Source organism: Lepisma saccharinum, chromosome 3 (genome assembly GCF_977018435.1).
Source record: "Lepisma saccharinum chromosome 3, izLepSacc3.1, whole genome shotgun sequence".
Taxonomy (NCBI): domain Eukaryota; kingdom Metazoa; phylum Arthropoda; class Insecta; order Zygentoma; family Lepismatidae; genus Lepisma; species Lepisma saccharinum.
This window is the reverse complement of record NC_139231.1, coordinates 74515604-74528640: the sequence shown is the minus strand read 5'-3', so window position 1 is coordinate 74528640 and position 13037 is coordinate 74515604. Positions and strand designations below refer to the sequence as shown.

The 13037-nt window shown below is 36.4% G+C and overlaps 1 protein-coding gene across 1 annotated transcript in view; it reads left to right on the top strand.

The window, feature by feature from the left end:
• Positions 1–11980, top strand: part of LOC145985149 (uncharacterized) — a 40480-nt gene extending 28500 nt beyond the window's left edge. The window contains exons 3-5 of the mRNA XM_083118814.1: positions 2401–2610; positions 5787–6020; positions 8065–11980. Of these exons, the coding sequence (XP_082974940.1) occupies positions 2401–2610; positions 5787–6020; positions 8065–8491 (871 nt within the window). The 3' untranslated portion in view covers positions 8492–11980. The remainder of the gene's footprint in view (positions 1–2400; positions 2611–5786; positions 6021–8064) is intronic.
• The last annotated feature ends 1057 nt before the right edge of the window (positions 11981–13037 follow it).

Here is a 13037-nt window from a genome sequence, read left to right as displayed (position 1 = left end):
TAAATTAATATTATATTATTATTACACGAATAGGTAAAAAGACTGTATAAGAAAAGAATAGAGATATAATAGCGCTGGTTTAAGGCCTTCACTCGTCTTGAGATCGTTCGCTGCGGGACGGCGTAGGTTCGAATCCGGCTCTGGTCGAATTTATTCGGCCTACGTATAGGGCCGGTGGCAACCCACCATCGTGAGGAAATTGGGGAGCTCCGAGTGAGTGAGCGTAATTCGGTCACGGAGACCTACTATACCGGCTGGGGATACGTCGGGCCGACCCCCCGGCTATTCCAATACTGGTTGAAGATCTCCACGCTTAGGGGTGACGAAGGAAAGCGTGGGAGGGAGACCAGCAGTCGGTAGGTACGCCTAGGCCTTCATGGGCTGTTGAGCAACGGATTTTTTTAATATTAATTTGTTTAAAAAGACTGAGAAGCGAACTTGCTTATCAAAACTTAAGACATTTTTATTCTTTCCTAATTATATGCGTACCTGTAGTTAAGATCGGAATAATTTACATAAAAACAAGTGCCCTGACAATGAAATTAATGTCAAATAGATGAATAATTGAATATTTATCGAATAACAAAAATGATGTTACATGTAGTTGGAGAAAGTAAGTTTCTGATTAATATTTTATGCATATTATTTTGAGTAGTAGTGTACATAAATCTTATTCAAAGCCGTATGATAGACAATATAATCCTTGCTTTCTAAAAAGTTCAGAGGAAATTAATAACCATCGATTATGCAAGAAATGCTAATATTTTCATTACTTAATTTTAGTACTTGTTAAGTCTTTTGGGGGAAGGTCCGGACCCACTGGTCAAGTTCTGTCAATTGTGAGGTGAACAACGAGGCATACTATTTTCTGTCCGCTGAGAATTAATTGAAGTTACTGCCGCATAACAAAATAAGTGAAACGTTCCCGAGTGATTGTGGAATGCTTAGGTACACGTGAAAACACGGATAGACGGAAAAAAAATACTTCTGTACATAAAACATAAACGAGGTTTAATCAACTTTCAACATGCGTACAACATGGCGCCCGAGGAATACGAAACTAACTCTATTGTAATCAACAAGAGACTACTTCTTCTTCGTAACATGATTTATACATACTATAATGCTCAATCAAAACAACAAGTATATAGCAAAATCATGCAGTGTTATTGTGTAGATATTAAATAAGCACATACTAACAATAAACGCGTTATTTAACAGTAACACTTAAAAGTATTTTACAAATATGGCTATTACTTCTCGTCGTTAAAACCGTAAATATAGAACATGGCCATGTTTATATTTCTTATTGGGGGATTTAAAAAGTAAGGCGGTGCGAAAAATCCCACCTCGCTCAGGGTGAAAACTTTATATCGCCCCCAACCCCATCCATGCGACATCTATTCTCGGCTTTGTAGCTAAGATCAAAATGTAACGTCGTCGGAAGGTAGACCTATTTATTTATTTATTTCTCTCTTACTTATTTGTGGTGGAGATTAAGGCTCATGCCTTTTTTTACACTCAACCACATACAAAAGTTCATAATATAGAACATATTCATAAATTGATTCATATATAAACATTGAAAATAACGATCACACATATACGTCAAACCAACAGCGGTAAAAATACGTAATTCAAAGAAATACATAAAACATATATATACATGTACACACCCTCATACATAGGTTTATATACATAACAGGCCACTACAAATATTTATTAAACATGTATTAATTTGACAAAAACAAAAAAAAAATACTCCATAAAACTTTCTCTTAATCTTCTTTTGAAGATACCTATGGAAATTGATTTTCTCATTTCATGTGAAAGTGCATTCCAGTCCCTAACCACTGATACAGTAAAAGAGTTACTAAAAAAATCAGTATTGTCAGTTTTAATTTTCAGAAGATTGGAACTTTGGGATCTTGTGTATGATAACTCTGAGTTTCCTAAGGGAAGCAATCTGTCTGTGAGATATAAAGGACTTCCTGTATAAAGTAACTTATGTCAGGGAACACAGTTTACTGATGATTCATATGTATGTATATGCGTGCGCGCGCGTGTGTATATGTGTAGTAGATGGACAACAGACGCTAGACAACGCTCCTGACGTTAAGAAGGTTCGCAAGGAACATATGACACAGATACATGTAATTGCATTGCGGAAATGTTTGAAATTATGATAAAGGAAACATACTATGACCAATTTATAAATGATCAAGCACACACGGTATTCGCTTTGTTGGTATGTCTGAATAGTGTGTAGTGTAAGTATCAAAGACTCAAACACCAAATCTGTCTGTCTCGCCCTCGCCTATACAACTCTTGTCTCGTTCTCGATTTTTAAAATAAATATATATTTTCTAAACTAACATTCGCTTATTTATTATTTTTCAGGGGCCAGCGTTATTTCAGGAAGAACTTCTACGCCCTGTTTGTGTCGAAACTATGCGGTCTTCTCAGTATCCTGGCCGTTCACAGCATCATCAGGGTCCTCGTCATGACGAAACAATCGTCGCAGGCTTCGGCGGCCTTTCGACGTTACCTGGGAACAGTTGCTCACATGATGGACTGGTACAACGGAGACCTGCTGGAACCTGGGTCAAAGTAAGTTTCCACTTTTTCTATTTATATGTTTTATCTGTCACTTCTGATTAATCGCAACGATTAGATGAAACTGATGAAGGATACTAACAGAGAAATATCCATGCCCAGGCCTTAATTCTAATGCAGAACCTGTAACACATTTCCCAACGAAAGCAGTTTATTTTACCCCAGTGTATTCATAGGTTCGAGTCCGCCTGGGTTCAGTCTCTTGGTTCTCGACCTGTGTATAGGGCCGGTGGCAACCCACCATCGTGAGGAAATTGGGGAGCTACGAGTGAGTAGCGTAACCCGGTCTCGGAAATCTCCTACAACGGCTGAGGGTTCGACTTGCTGACCCCACGTCACCCCATTACGGGTTGAAGAACTCCACACCTCTAATTTTAGGTAGGATTGTGGGAGGGAGACTGGCAGCCGGGAGATAGGACCAAGTCCTTTCGAGGGCTGTCGAACCACGAGTTATTATTATTATTCATAGCTTCTCTCTTTTTCTTGCTTTCATTCGATTATTTTGCGTCGTATTTTCTTACCTGGACGATGAATATGAATTGAGAACTGGATGGTGGCACCAACACAATGATACTGGGAGGCAGTGTGAGAATTAACCTGGAAGGGGGGGGGGAAGTGCCAGAGATTTCCCCCTAACAAGAAATTTTATCGTCGGCAAAGGGGAATAATTTTTATCCCTGCCAGCGATGTTTTTATCCTCTCAAAGAAAATGGAATTGAAAGCAATTTTTTTACTATGTAACAAACACACAAAATCATTCCTGTTCATTAATAGTCCAGTCATAAAAAAATTCCTGTCAAAAAGTATGCAAACTTGTGGATTAAAGGAAGACACCATTCAGAACCTGACTAACTTAACCGAGCAACACTAGGCTATTTTCATGGCATGTGCTGATATTTTACAAGCATTAAAGAGTTCACAAGAAACTGATAGATAGATTAGATCGGCATTAAATTTGAACTTGACAATAGGAATTTGCTCAAGTTTTCAGTGTTACTAGTTCGATAGCTCTTTTTATTTACATTCTAAGAAATCCCGAAGTCGTGCTTATACTGTTTCCAAATTACGTGTATATGTTATCATAAGATCTAATGGCCGCTGGCTTAGAACCAATTTTCTAAAGCAAGGCAATAGTTTATTTTACTCACTGCCAACATATACAATTTGCATACGCAATAAAAAGAAGAAAGAAAAACTACCTCTCGAGATGAGATAAAAAATTCAACACAGAGTGGCAACCCTCCCCCCCACCAAAGCAAAATGCTTAATTCGCACAAAGCTGGGTGGTCGCAATGAACTCGGAGCCCTCTGGAGCCCATTCGAAGCAACGGATTGCGCTGAAACTTGATATAGAACTTAGAATTTAAAGAAAGAAGGAGATAGAGAAAAATACGAAATATGCTGCATAACCTTTTTATTTGTCTACGAGGGTCTACATTGCTTATTACTAGACCTCGGATTCTAGGTTTTTAACCTATTTTTTTTTCATTTACAGGTATGTAAGAAATAATAAGTTATGCCAGCGTTTTGTTAAAAAACGCAACAAGTGATGAAGTTTTATAGTGCCTATATAATCCTATTTTGCTTGATAAATCAAGCCTTTTTTTACTTTTTTTATATATTTTTAAAGGTTTTACAGTTTTTTATGTCACACAGAGGCATTTGCTTTGTTTGGTCAAAAAAATTCAATGACGAACGTACTATCTGTCGATTTCCCTTCCTCCAAGTCCATGGTGATTTTTCAAAGCTCTAAACAAAGCTTTTTCTTATAAAGAAGGCTAGATCGGAAATTAAAAAAATAAATCTCCATTGTGGAGAGTGCACGAGTTACAATAAATTGTTAATCAAGAATAACACCATTGACATATTTTCTATGAACCTAAGGGACCTCAGTAAAGCCACTATTAACACAATGACCTAAGCTTAAACACATAATGTCCTAATGAAATGATGTGATCAAGTGTGTGTGTGTATATATATAGGAAATAATTTTAAATGTATTTTATGTAGGTGTGTGTACACACACACACACACCCACCCACCCACACACACACACACACACACACACACACACACACATATATATATATATATATATATATATATATATATATATATATTATCTATCTCTATATTACAGAAATACGTAGATGTAATTGTATTCACTATGTATCCTTCATATGGGCTCTGTAATTAGGTACGTACCTGTTGAGTTCGATAAATAAATAAATAAATAAAATGTCTGTACAATCCAAAGTAGTCTGATTGATCTGTGTGGTCTTGCTCACTTTTGCGTCACTTCGGTGCTTTGTGGTATTCACGGCTTGCAAACTAACATTTGAGCATTGAAGTTTGCACCACTGACTATGTGTTTGTTGAAAGATTATTTTCATCATATAAGATGCTACTCACAGACAAAATTGCGGAGTTTGACTGTGGATAACATGAAAAAAGATTGTTGTCTAACTATGCGGCGAAGAGTGGATTTTAAAAGCAAATTTCTAATGCTAAGTTCTTCCATCGCCGTAGGGTTAGGCAACACACATAACTTTATGCAACATAGTGCGTATTTCAGGATGTAGGTGTCTCATTTTCATTGTCGGTGACTATAGCTAATCAGCATTTTTCAGGAATTTTGAGCTATTTTAAGTTTTTTTGAACCTACTTCAGGATTTTTGGAGCCTGACAAGATTTTTAGGACCTATTTTAGGATTTTTAGAACCTATTTTAGGGTTTTCCGAACCTATTTTAGGAACCAAAAAGCACACTTTTTAGAACCTAAAAATTCGAGGTCTATTTATCATGTTCCGAAATATCGATAAAGGCTCAAATCGTAACCCACTCTAAACTAAGACAGCAGAGGTGAATTCACAATGCTTTGGTTTATAAATTTTTGATAAGGCATGAGGTAAGAGAATATACGAAATAGTGCTGTATTAGTCTATACCAGTCGTGTTCGGCATATACGATAAATAAATGTAAATGTAAATGTATAAAGTTTACAGTATTTTACTTAACTGGTGTTCTGGATGTGGTAATCTTTCCACAAATTTGTTTCCATTTCATTATTTAATATTTTTCTACGATGATCATCTTACGTTTTGTTTAAGAAGTGCATTTCAGCATGTCAATATTGGAACGTTACTGAATACCATTCCTTTCTATTGCAGTGCGTACAAGTCGTTGATGCAAGTGAGAGGAAGGCACGCAGGGGCTGCGAGGAAATCTCGCAAGTGTGGACTGGGTCTCCTGTCACAGAGGGACATGATGGTCACTCAGTTTGGATTTATGGGGTTCGCAGTTCTGTTCCCGGAGAAGCTTGGGCTCTCGTTCACACCCGAGGAAGAGGAAGGATTCGTCCACTTCTGGAGAACCATTGGGTATCTTCTCGGCATCGATGATAGGTGATTTCATATGATATGTGCTCTAGATGTTTGACTCATGAATGTCATTCACTTTACTACAGTAGTGGTTTGATTCGTATATCAGGGATTGGACGGCACACTTGGATACAAAAGTACTATCAAGAAAATTGTCCATCACCATGTTAATTTACTTAGTTTTCTTTCCCAGTGAGAGCTTCAAGAGTTGAAGGAAAACGACAAACACATTACTAACAGCCTCTGCATCAGCATACGTAAAAAATTATTTCCTAAAAGCACGTAGGATGCAAGAGAGAAATTAATGAAAATGGTCATGGACGAGCAATACTTGTGCATCTCACTGTACATCTGCATCCTCACTGACCCAACATAATAAATTTGCCGTGTTTCGTTGTACGTTACAAACTATTTTTAAAATTATTTCTGTCAACGTCATGGCTTCGTATTCTATAACATTTTACTTTTACAAATTGAAGAGCAAATTGGCCTTTCCTTCGATTTCAATAACTCTGAAACTAACAATTTACTGTTTTATCCTCACAATTGACCCATAGGCCACAAGCATTTTCAAGTGTTAAAAATAACACCTGGCTGTTTTACACGAACAAGTGGCAATTTAGAAGTTCATATTACAAATCACAGCTTCATGTAACAGTCATGAAAATATTACTTTTACAATTAGACATGAACTATTTTACCCTTACAATCTCCGAGAGAATAACGAATTGAAGACTAAAATTGGTAAACGCTGTAAGTGCCACAATAATTCAAACACCGTTTTCCACGTCAAACTGTGAAATGTGACATGCTTTATAATGTGGTAAACGTGAAAAGTGGCTGGTAGCCCTCTAAGTAGTTCAAAGGGCGTGTAAAGAGGTCACTAGTGTGCACGTTCTTACGGGCTGATGTGCGGAACGATGCGATTTCCCAACACTTTCGTTTTTGGCACTTACAACGTTTACCACTTTTAGTCCTCAATTATTCATAACTTCCATTTGATTACCTTATAAGTCGGTATCACCTGACTAAAAATAGCAGACTATACATGTCTTAAGTTTTAATATTCTCATCTTCTCAAAATCTTCTGACTAACATCTAATAGGTTATTTATTTTCAGGTTCATCTTTCTAGAGTAGACAAACTTCCGCGCCAAAATCTTCTTGTTGAAGCCAAGTTATTCTTTCGGTTTCAATTTTATAGATTTGAGAACATGTCTGTGCCAAAATTTTCTTGATGAAATCTAATAGTTCAGTTCATCTTCCAGGTTTAATGTTTGTTGAGTAGACAAGACGTCTGTGTCAAAATTTACTTGATGAGATATAACAGCCAGTTCTTCTTTGGGGTTCAATTTTATAGATTTGAAAACATGGTCAAAATCTTCTTGATTAAATCTAGTAGTTAAGTTCTTCTTTCGGCTCTAACCTTGTAGATTTTACAAAACGCCTGTGCCAGAATCGTCTTACAAAAGTCTACTAGTCCGTTCTTCTTTGAGCTTCAATCTTTTTTGATTACATCAAACGTCTGAGCCAAAATTTTCTTTATCGAATATAATGACGCATTGCTTCTTTCAGTTTTTATTTCTGTAGATTAGACAAAACTTCTATGCCAAAATTTACTTGATATCGTTTAATAGCCCAGCATTTTTCGCGTTCAAATATTTTAGATTAAACGAAACACCTGTGCCAAACGTTTTCTTTAAATCTAGTAGCCTAGTTCTTTTTTCAGATTTACTAGTATAGTCGAGACTTTGGCATTTCACAACACAGCTCCCTAATGGATCTAATGATTATTTAGCACTAAAAATACATTAACTTTCTGTTCTCTTTAATGTGATTTGAACTACACAAGCTTTTTCACATCTATCCATTGTTTCTAACAACACGTTGTTTAGCAACGGAACAGCATATGTATTATTACGTTTTCTTTACTTTATAAGAATAGCCATTAAAGTGGTGTATATTATTTACAAAGTTTGGAAACAGCTAGATTGAATCTTTGTATATTAGACAAGACAACTTTGCCAGAATCTTCTTAATGGAATCTAATAGTGCAATTCTTCTTTCAGGTTCAATCTTTGTAGGGGAGGCGTTGAAGAGACAAAACTTCTGTGTCAAAACCTACTTGACGAAGTCCTGAAACCTTCCCTCGCCAACCCCACCTCAGAGTTCCAACAGATGTCCAACGCCCTGCTGGACGGGATGTGGCCAGTGGTACCTTACCTCGACAGGGACGCATTTATGTCCTACACCAAGTACATGGCGGGAGTTTCGGCTATAGACAAGTCAAGATCAATTCACATACAGAGCTACGCCCTTCTCATACTCCAAGTCTTCGTGCACGAGTGGCTCCTCACGGTGCCCTTCATCGCGTTCCTTGTGAGGCCCTTTTTGAACTTCCAGATGTGGTTGGCTGTCTTCCTGTCTCTCAGGTTCCCTGTGCTTGCTTACATGGCATTCGGCAAGGGTCATGTGCAATTACCGTTACGTGTTTGATGTGAATGATATATTTATAATTGCCATAAAATCTTTGCCATACTATGTGGAAATACGAGACTGAGACCAGGACTTTGTTCAATGGTTTTGAGTAAAGAATATGGTTGTGATAATTGCAGGTCAACAATTTGTGAGATCATTCTGAGACTGTAGATAAAACATAGGCGTGGGGAACGTTCTCGTGTTTCCTGGACTTTTTTCGCGCTGCAACCAGTGACTGCAAGAATATGTGGATAAGTTTTACACAAACAGTGAACACTACAGAAAAGCAAATGGTGCAATGATATTTAAAGGTTTAATGCCATGTTATTCGTTGTTCTAGATTTTGAGCATAATTTTCTCCTAGAAAATGTATACTGTTTTCAAAAACGTCCCTGAAATACTAAATACAAAAATATTAGATCTTTGCAATAAAATATAGGTTTATACATGTTTAGTTATAGAATGCAATCCAAATTAATTTTCTCCTAAAAATTTGAGAAGATATCTAAACGAATATAAGGTTTCAAGAAACTACTTAGCAATTTTTGATAATAGATTCGAAACGAAATAACCTTTCAAATCTTAGCCAAGTGAAAATTCCAAAACCAGCTACTTGACACTTTGTTCATAATTACATTAACCAAGTAAGGTAAAGTTCCCCGTGGATATGGCACCGTGCCATGAAGGTACATTTAGGGGATGTGGGGGTAGGGCCCCATACATTCTCGATCTCGGACATTTTGGAGGTGATGCGACAAGCACAACGCCCCGACCGACTTTGCCCCCCAGGTATGGACCAAGGTACCCATTGATTTGAGGCTGGGTGAGCGCCAGAGCCGCTTTATGCGGGGACAAGACCGGAAAAATTTCTTAGATCACCCGAACCCGGTTCTCCCACGTGGCACTCAGATGACCTACTGTAGCCCCTTTGAATTTATAAAATAACTTTGAATCTAAAAGGCTAAGAATTGCAATGTATTCTAAACAACTCTCCTGGTTTACATATTTTTCTATTAAGGCATTTCAAGCCTATATCAATGTTAAATTACATTAACTGTAGTTAAAACTATAATACAAATATAATAATTATTGTTCACAAATGCAGAAGCATCCATATGACAGTGTATATTCATTTTTGTTGAATATTATTTACAGCCTTGCCTACTGCTACATTGTTTCCAGTCTACGTACCTGGATGTATAGCACGTTAATGTTGACGGCAGGCTCAATGTCTGAAAAAAAAAACGAGGAACAGAAACTTCTTAATGAAAAATTGTTTATGAAACTCTATTAAATGCAATACTTACTGTACCTGTGATCAACTTTTTGAGATTTTTCTGTAAAATAGACAGACTGCCACTATGGCATAAACGATAGTTTCCACGGTTTTGGTGTTCTTAGGGTTACCAGATTGCTATAAGGAAAATGCAGGACATAACGTCCTAAAATGTAGGACTTTACGCCAAAATGTAGGACACAAAACATTCGCAATAAATAATACATGTTTCTATAGAACACGTTAAAAAGTAATTTAAGTTTGACACTTGTCAGTTAAAAAAAATATTTGTTAACGAATTGTTAAATACAAAATTTCCAAATTAGTAATCATACTAAACAATGCAACTTTTACTACATGTTTTAACTGTTACTTCTCAGAGGAGCCAAATTTTCTCAAAATTTAAGGTTTAATCAAAATATATTTATGAGAGACTTTTGAAATTATAGTGACCAGTACCAAACCTTTCACAGTCTTTATGAAAAAAATATTTCTCTCGTGAGTGTTTTGTGCTGATGGTAATTAAAGTACTATTATGACCTGTAATGCAAACAAATATTCAGCAATTACTGTAATTTGAAATGGTTCTAGAAATTTTATCTTGTGTAGTTTTTAGTTCAATAACAGGCTGTCTACCAAAATAACAAGTCCAAAATTCTTGACTTTTTCAGGACTTTTTCTTGACCTTTTTTCCGTTTTTCTTAACCTTTATTTATTCGAACTCTACATAGGTAAAGTTGGAAATTAGCAATTAAGAAAATAAATATCTATTTAATGAAAAACCTCTACCAAAAGGCCAGTTAAGTTTAAAACTTAATCTGTATTTAACAAGAGAATTAGACCTGCTTTGTCTATTAACGCATCAAAGAGGCAGAAAAGTGAAGTAAAATGAACTAAATCAACCAATAAGTCATTGTGAAGCAAAAATTCTGACCACAAGTATAATTTCTTGACCCTATATTGACTTGTTGATTTCTTTACTTTTTCTTGATTTTCATGACTTTCTTGACTGGTAGGCACCCGGAATAACTTTGTTCTCTATAATTTACAATCAAAATATTAAATAAGACAGGGAAACACCTTGTTCCATCAGTATAAACCCCAAGGCAAAATTCCGCTCAAGCATTGAACAGTGGCATCATCCGAATGTGGCCCCCAAAACTTTGTTCATCAATTACTCCCATTTTTCCGTTTATCCTCTAGCAGGACAAACTTTTATTTTCTTTTTTGGGCAATGACTGAATCAAAATAAATTTCACTATTGAGTTTGGGAGAGTAGTTCATAGACTTATAACTTACATGATCTCTCTTGTTCAACTGAAACATGTATTTCCCTAATTTTTGTGACGCTTAAAATGTAGGACATTTAAATTTTTCAAATTCCTCCCGGCCGCTGGACATAAGGCTAAAATGTAGGACATGTCCGGGAAAAACCGGACGTCTGGTAACCCTAGGTGTTCTTCGTTGGTTCGCAACTGTGAATTTGTACAGTACAAGGGCAACAATATTTGAGAGTTTTTTTAAAGGGCATTTCGATGTCCTAAAGTTAGTTTGTCCGAAGTTTTGTTTAAAGCCCATTTTATTCACAGATAGGCTAATCGGGAATGAACCTGCAGTTTAAAGTAGGATCCGAACCACTATGTGCCTCCATCGGGTGTCTAACGTGGGACATCTTGGTTGCAAGGCGACACGTTACCACTACGCCATCGGAAAGGCTGCTAAAGCTAGTGTGTCGGAGGGGGCGGCATTGAACTCTATATTAGACTGGAACGCTCACTGATCGGCTTCGAAAAGCGAAGCCACATTTGCGACTAATTCCTCGTGTCCACGCGGGAAGAAGATCAAGTGGATCGCTTCACCTTTGTGCCGTAAAGCAGCTGTTTCAGTTATAATACAGTTCAGTACTGAAAAAGTGGTTTTGTGTTTGATTACTTACTTTCTGGAAAACACTTAAAAATATATTGTTAGTTGAAAATCTTGTGCATTTGAGATCTAGTGATCCAGAACTTGCAGGTAGGGACAATCATCAAAACGAGTTATACATATTAACGACTTCTTTTATATTTTTTATAAGGGTGTGATGCATCGAAATGTAAATATTTAAAATAAATAAAGAAATAAAACGTTATGTAGAATGTGCAAAAATTCTCACGTCTGTAAATAGAGGTACTGGATGTGAATATCTTGATGTTAACATCGCTTTGTCAATAAAGCTAACTTATTGTGAATAACTAGTTTAATTCTTCACAATTGTTCGACTCCTTACACTTTTAGGTTGGATGCAAATATCTTGATCGCCAAACAAGGCCACTTATTTATTATTTCTCATCTAAGAGTATTTCAATTTGTTGATAGTGAATTGAATTGCAGTAACAGTTTACAACTATTTGTAATATGTTCTTAATTATAAAGAAAACACTATAAACTAAGTATCAAAATTTCTGACCTTCCAATGTTGAACAATACATGAAGGTGTTCGACGACTTAGCAACCATTTAAGGCTCATTCTCAAGAAGTTTATGGCCTTTCAAGTAGGAGCAATACACATTCGAAGTACAAATTAGTAATAATATTAGTTTGGAGTCGAATATAATTTCAATATTCCACAAATTCTTTCCAATTTTATGCACTGATAATAGGGAGTGTATCTACATCTATAAGTGCTATATAAGAATATACAAGCAATCTACGCCAAAAGCAGAGAAATATTCCTGAATATCCCACTTGCATACCAATAGCTTAGCGTGTGTTGAACATGCAGTGACGTAATTTGCGTAGCCAATGGACGGGCCTGTGCAAATAGTACTTAACCTTATTGAATATATATCTTGTCTTTGATTTAGAACCCGGAAGGTATTTTTCTGCCTATATGTAAAGTAGGCTTTAACAAGTAATGATATTAAAATTAAGCTAGTTAGTGGCAGTAAACATTACCTCTGGGTCTCAAACATATAAATTTTAAGAAAGGTGCTTCAAAGTTGAAAGTTGAAAGAAAATTCGGACCGTAGTTTTTGTCGTTGCACTTGCCTCCCAGTGAGCTGTAGACGATGTGAAGGGACAAATCTGTAACGGTGCAAGTACAAGGAAACAAACTGTCAAATGGGCATAAAGGAAACACAATAGTAAGTCGTATTAAAGAAAAATTCAACTCTACAAAATAAAAAGTAGTGAAAATCCTTGAAGAGAATCGCATGAAATAATCTACAAGGTATTATAAAACAGAGTATCTTCACCAGCTGGTGAACCTAACTGTTGTGCTATTTTCACCGGGTCCCATACCTCATAACT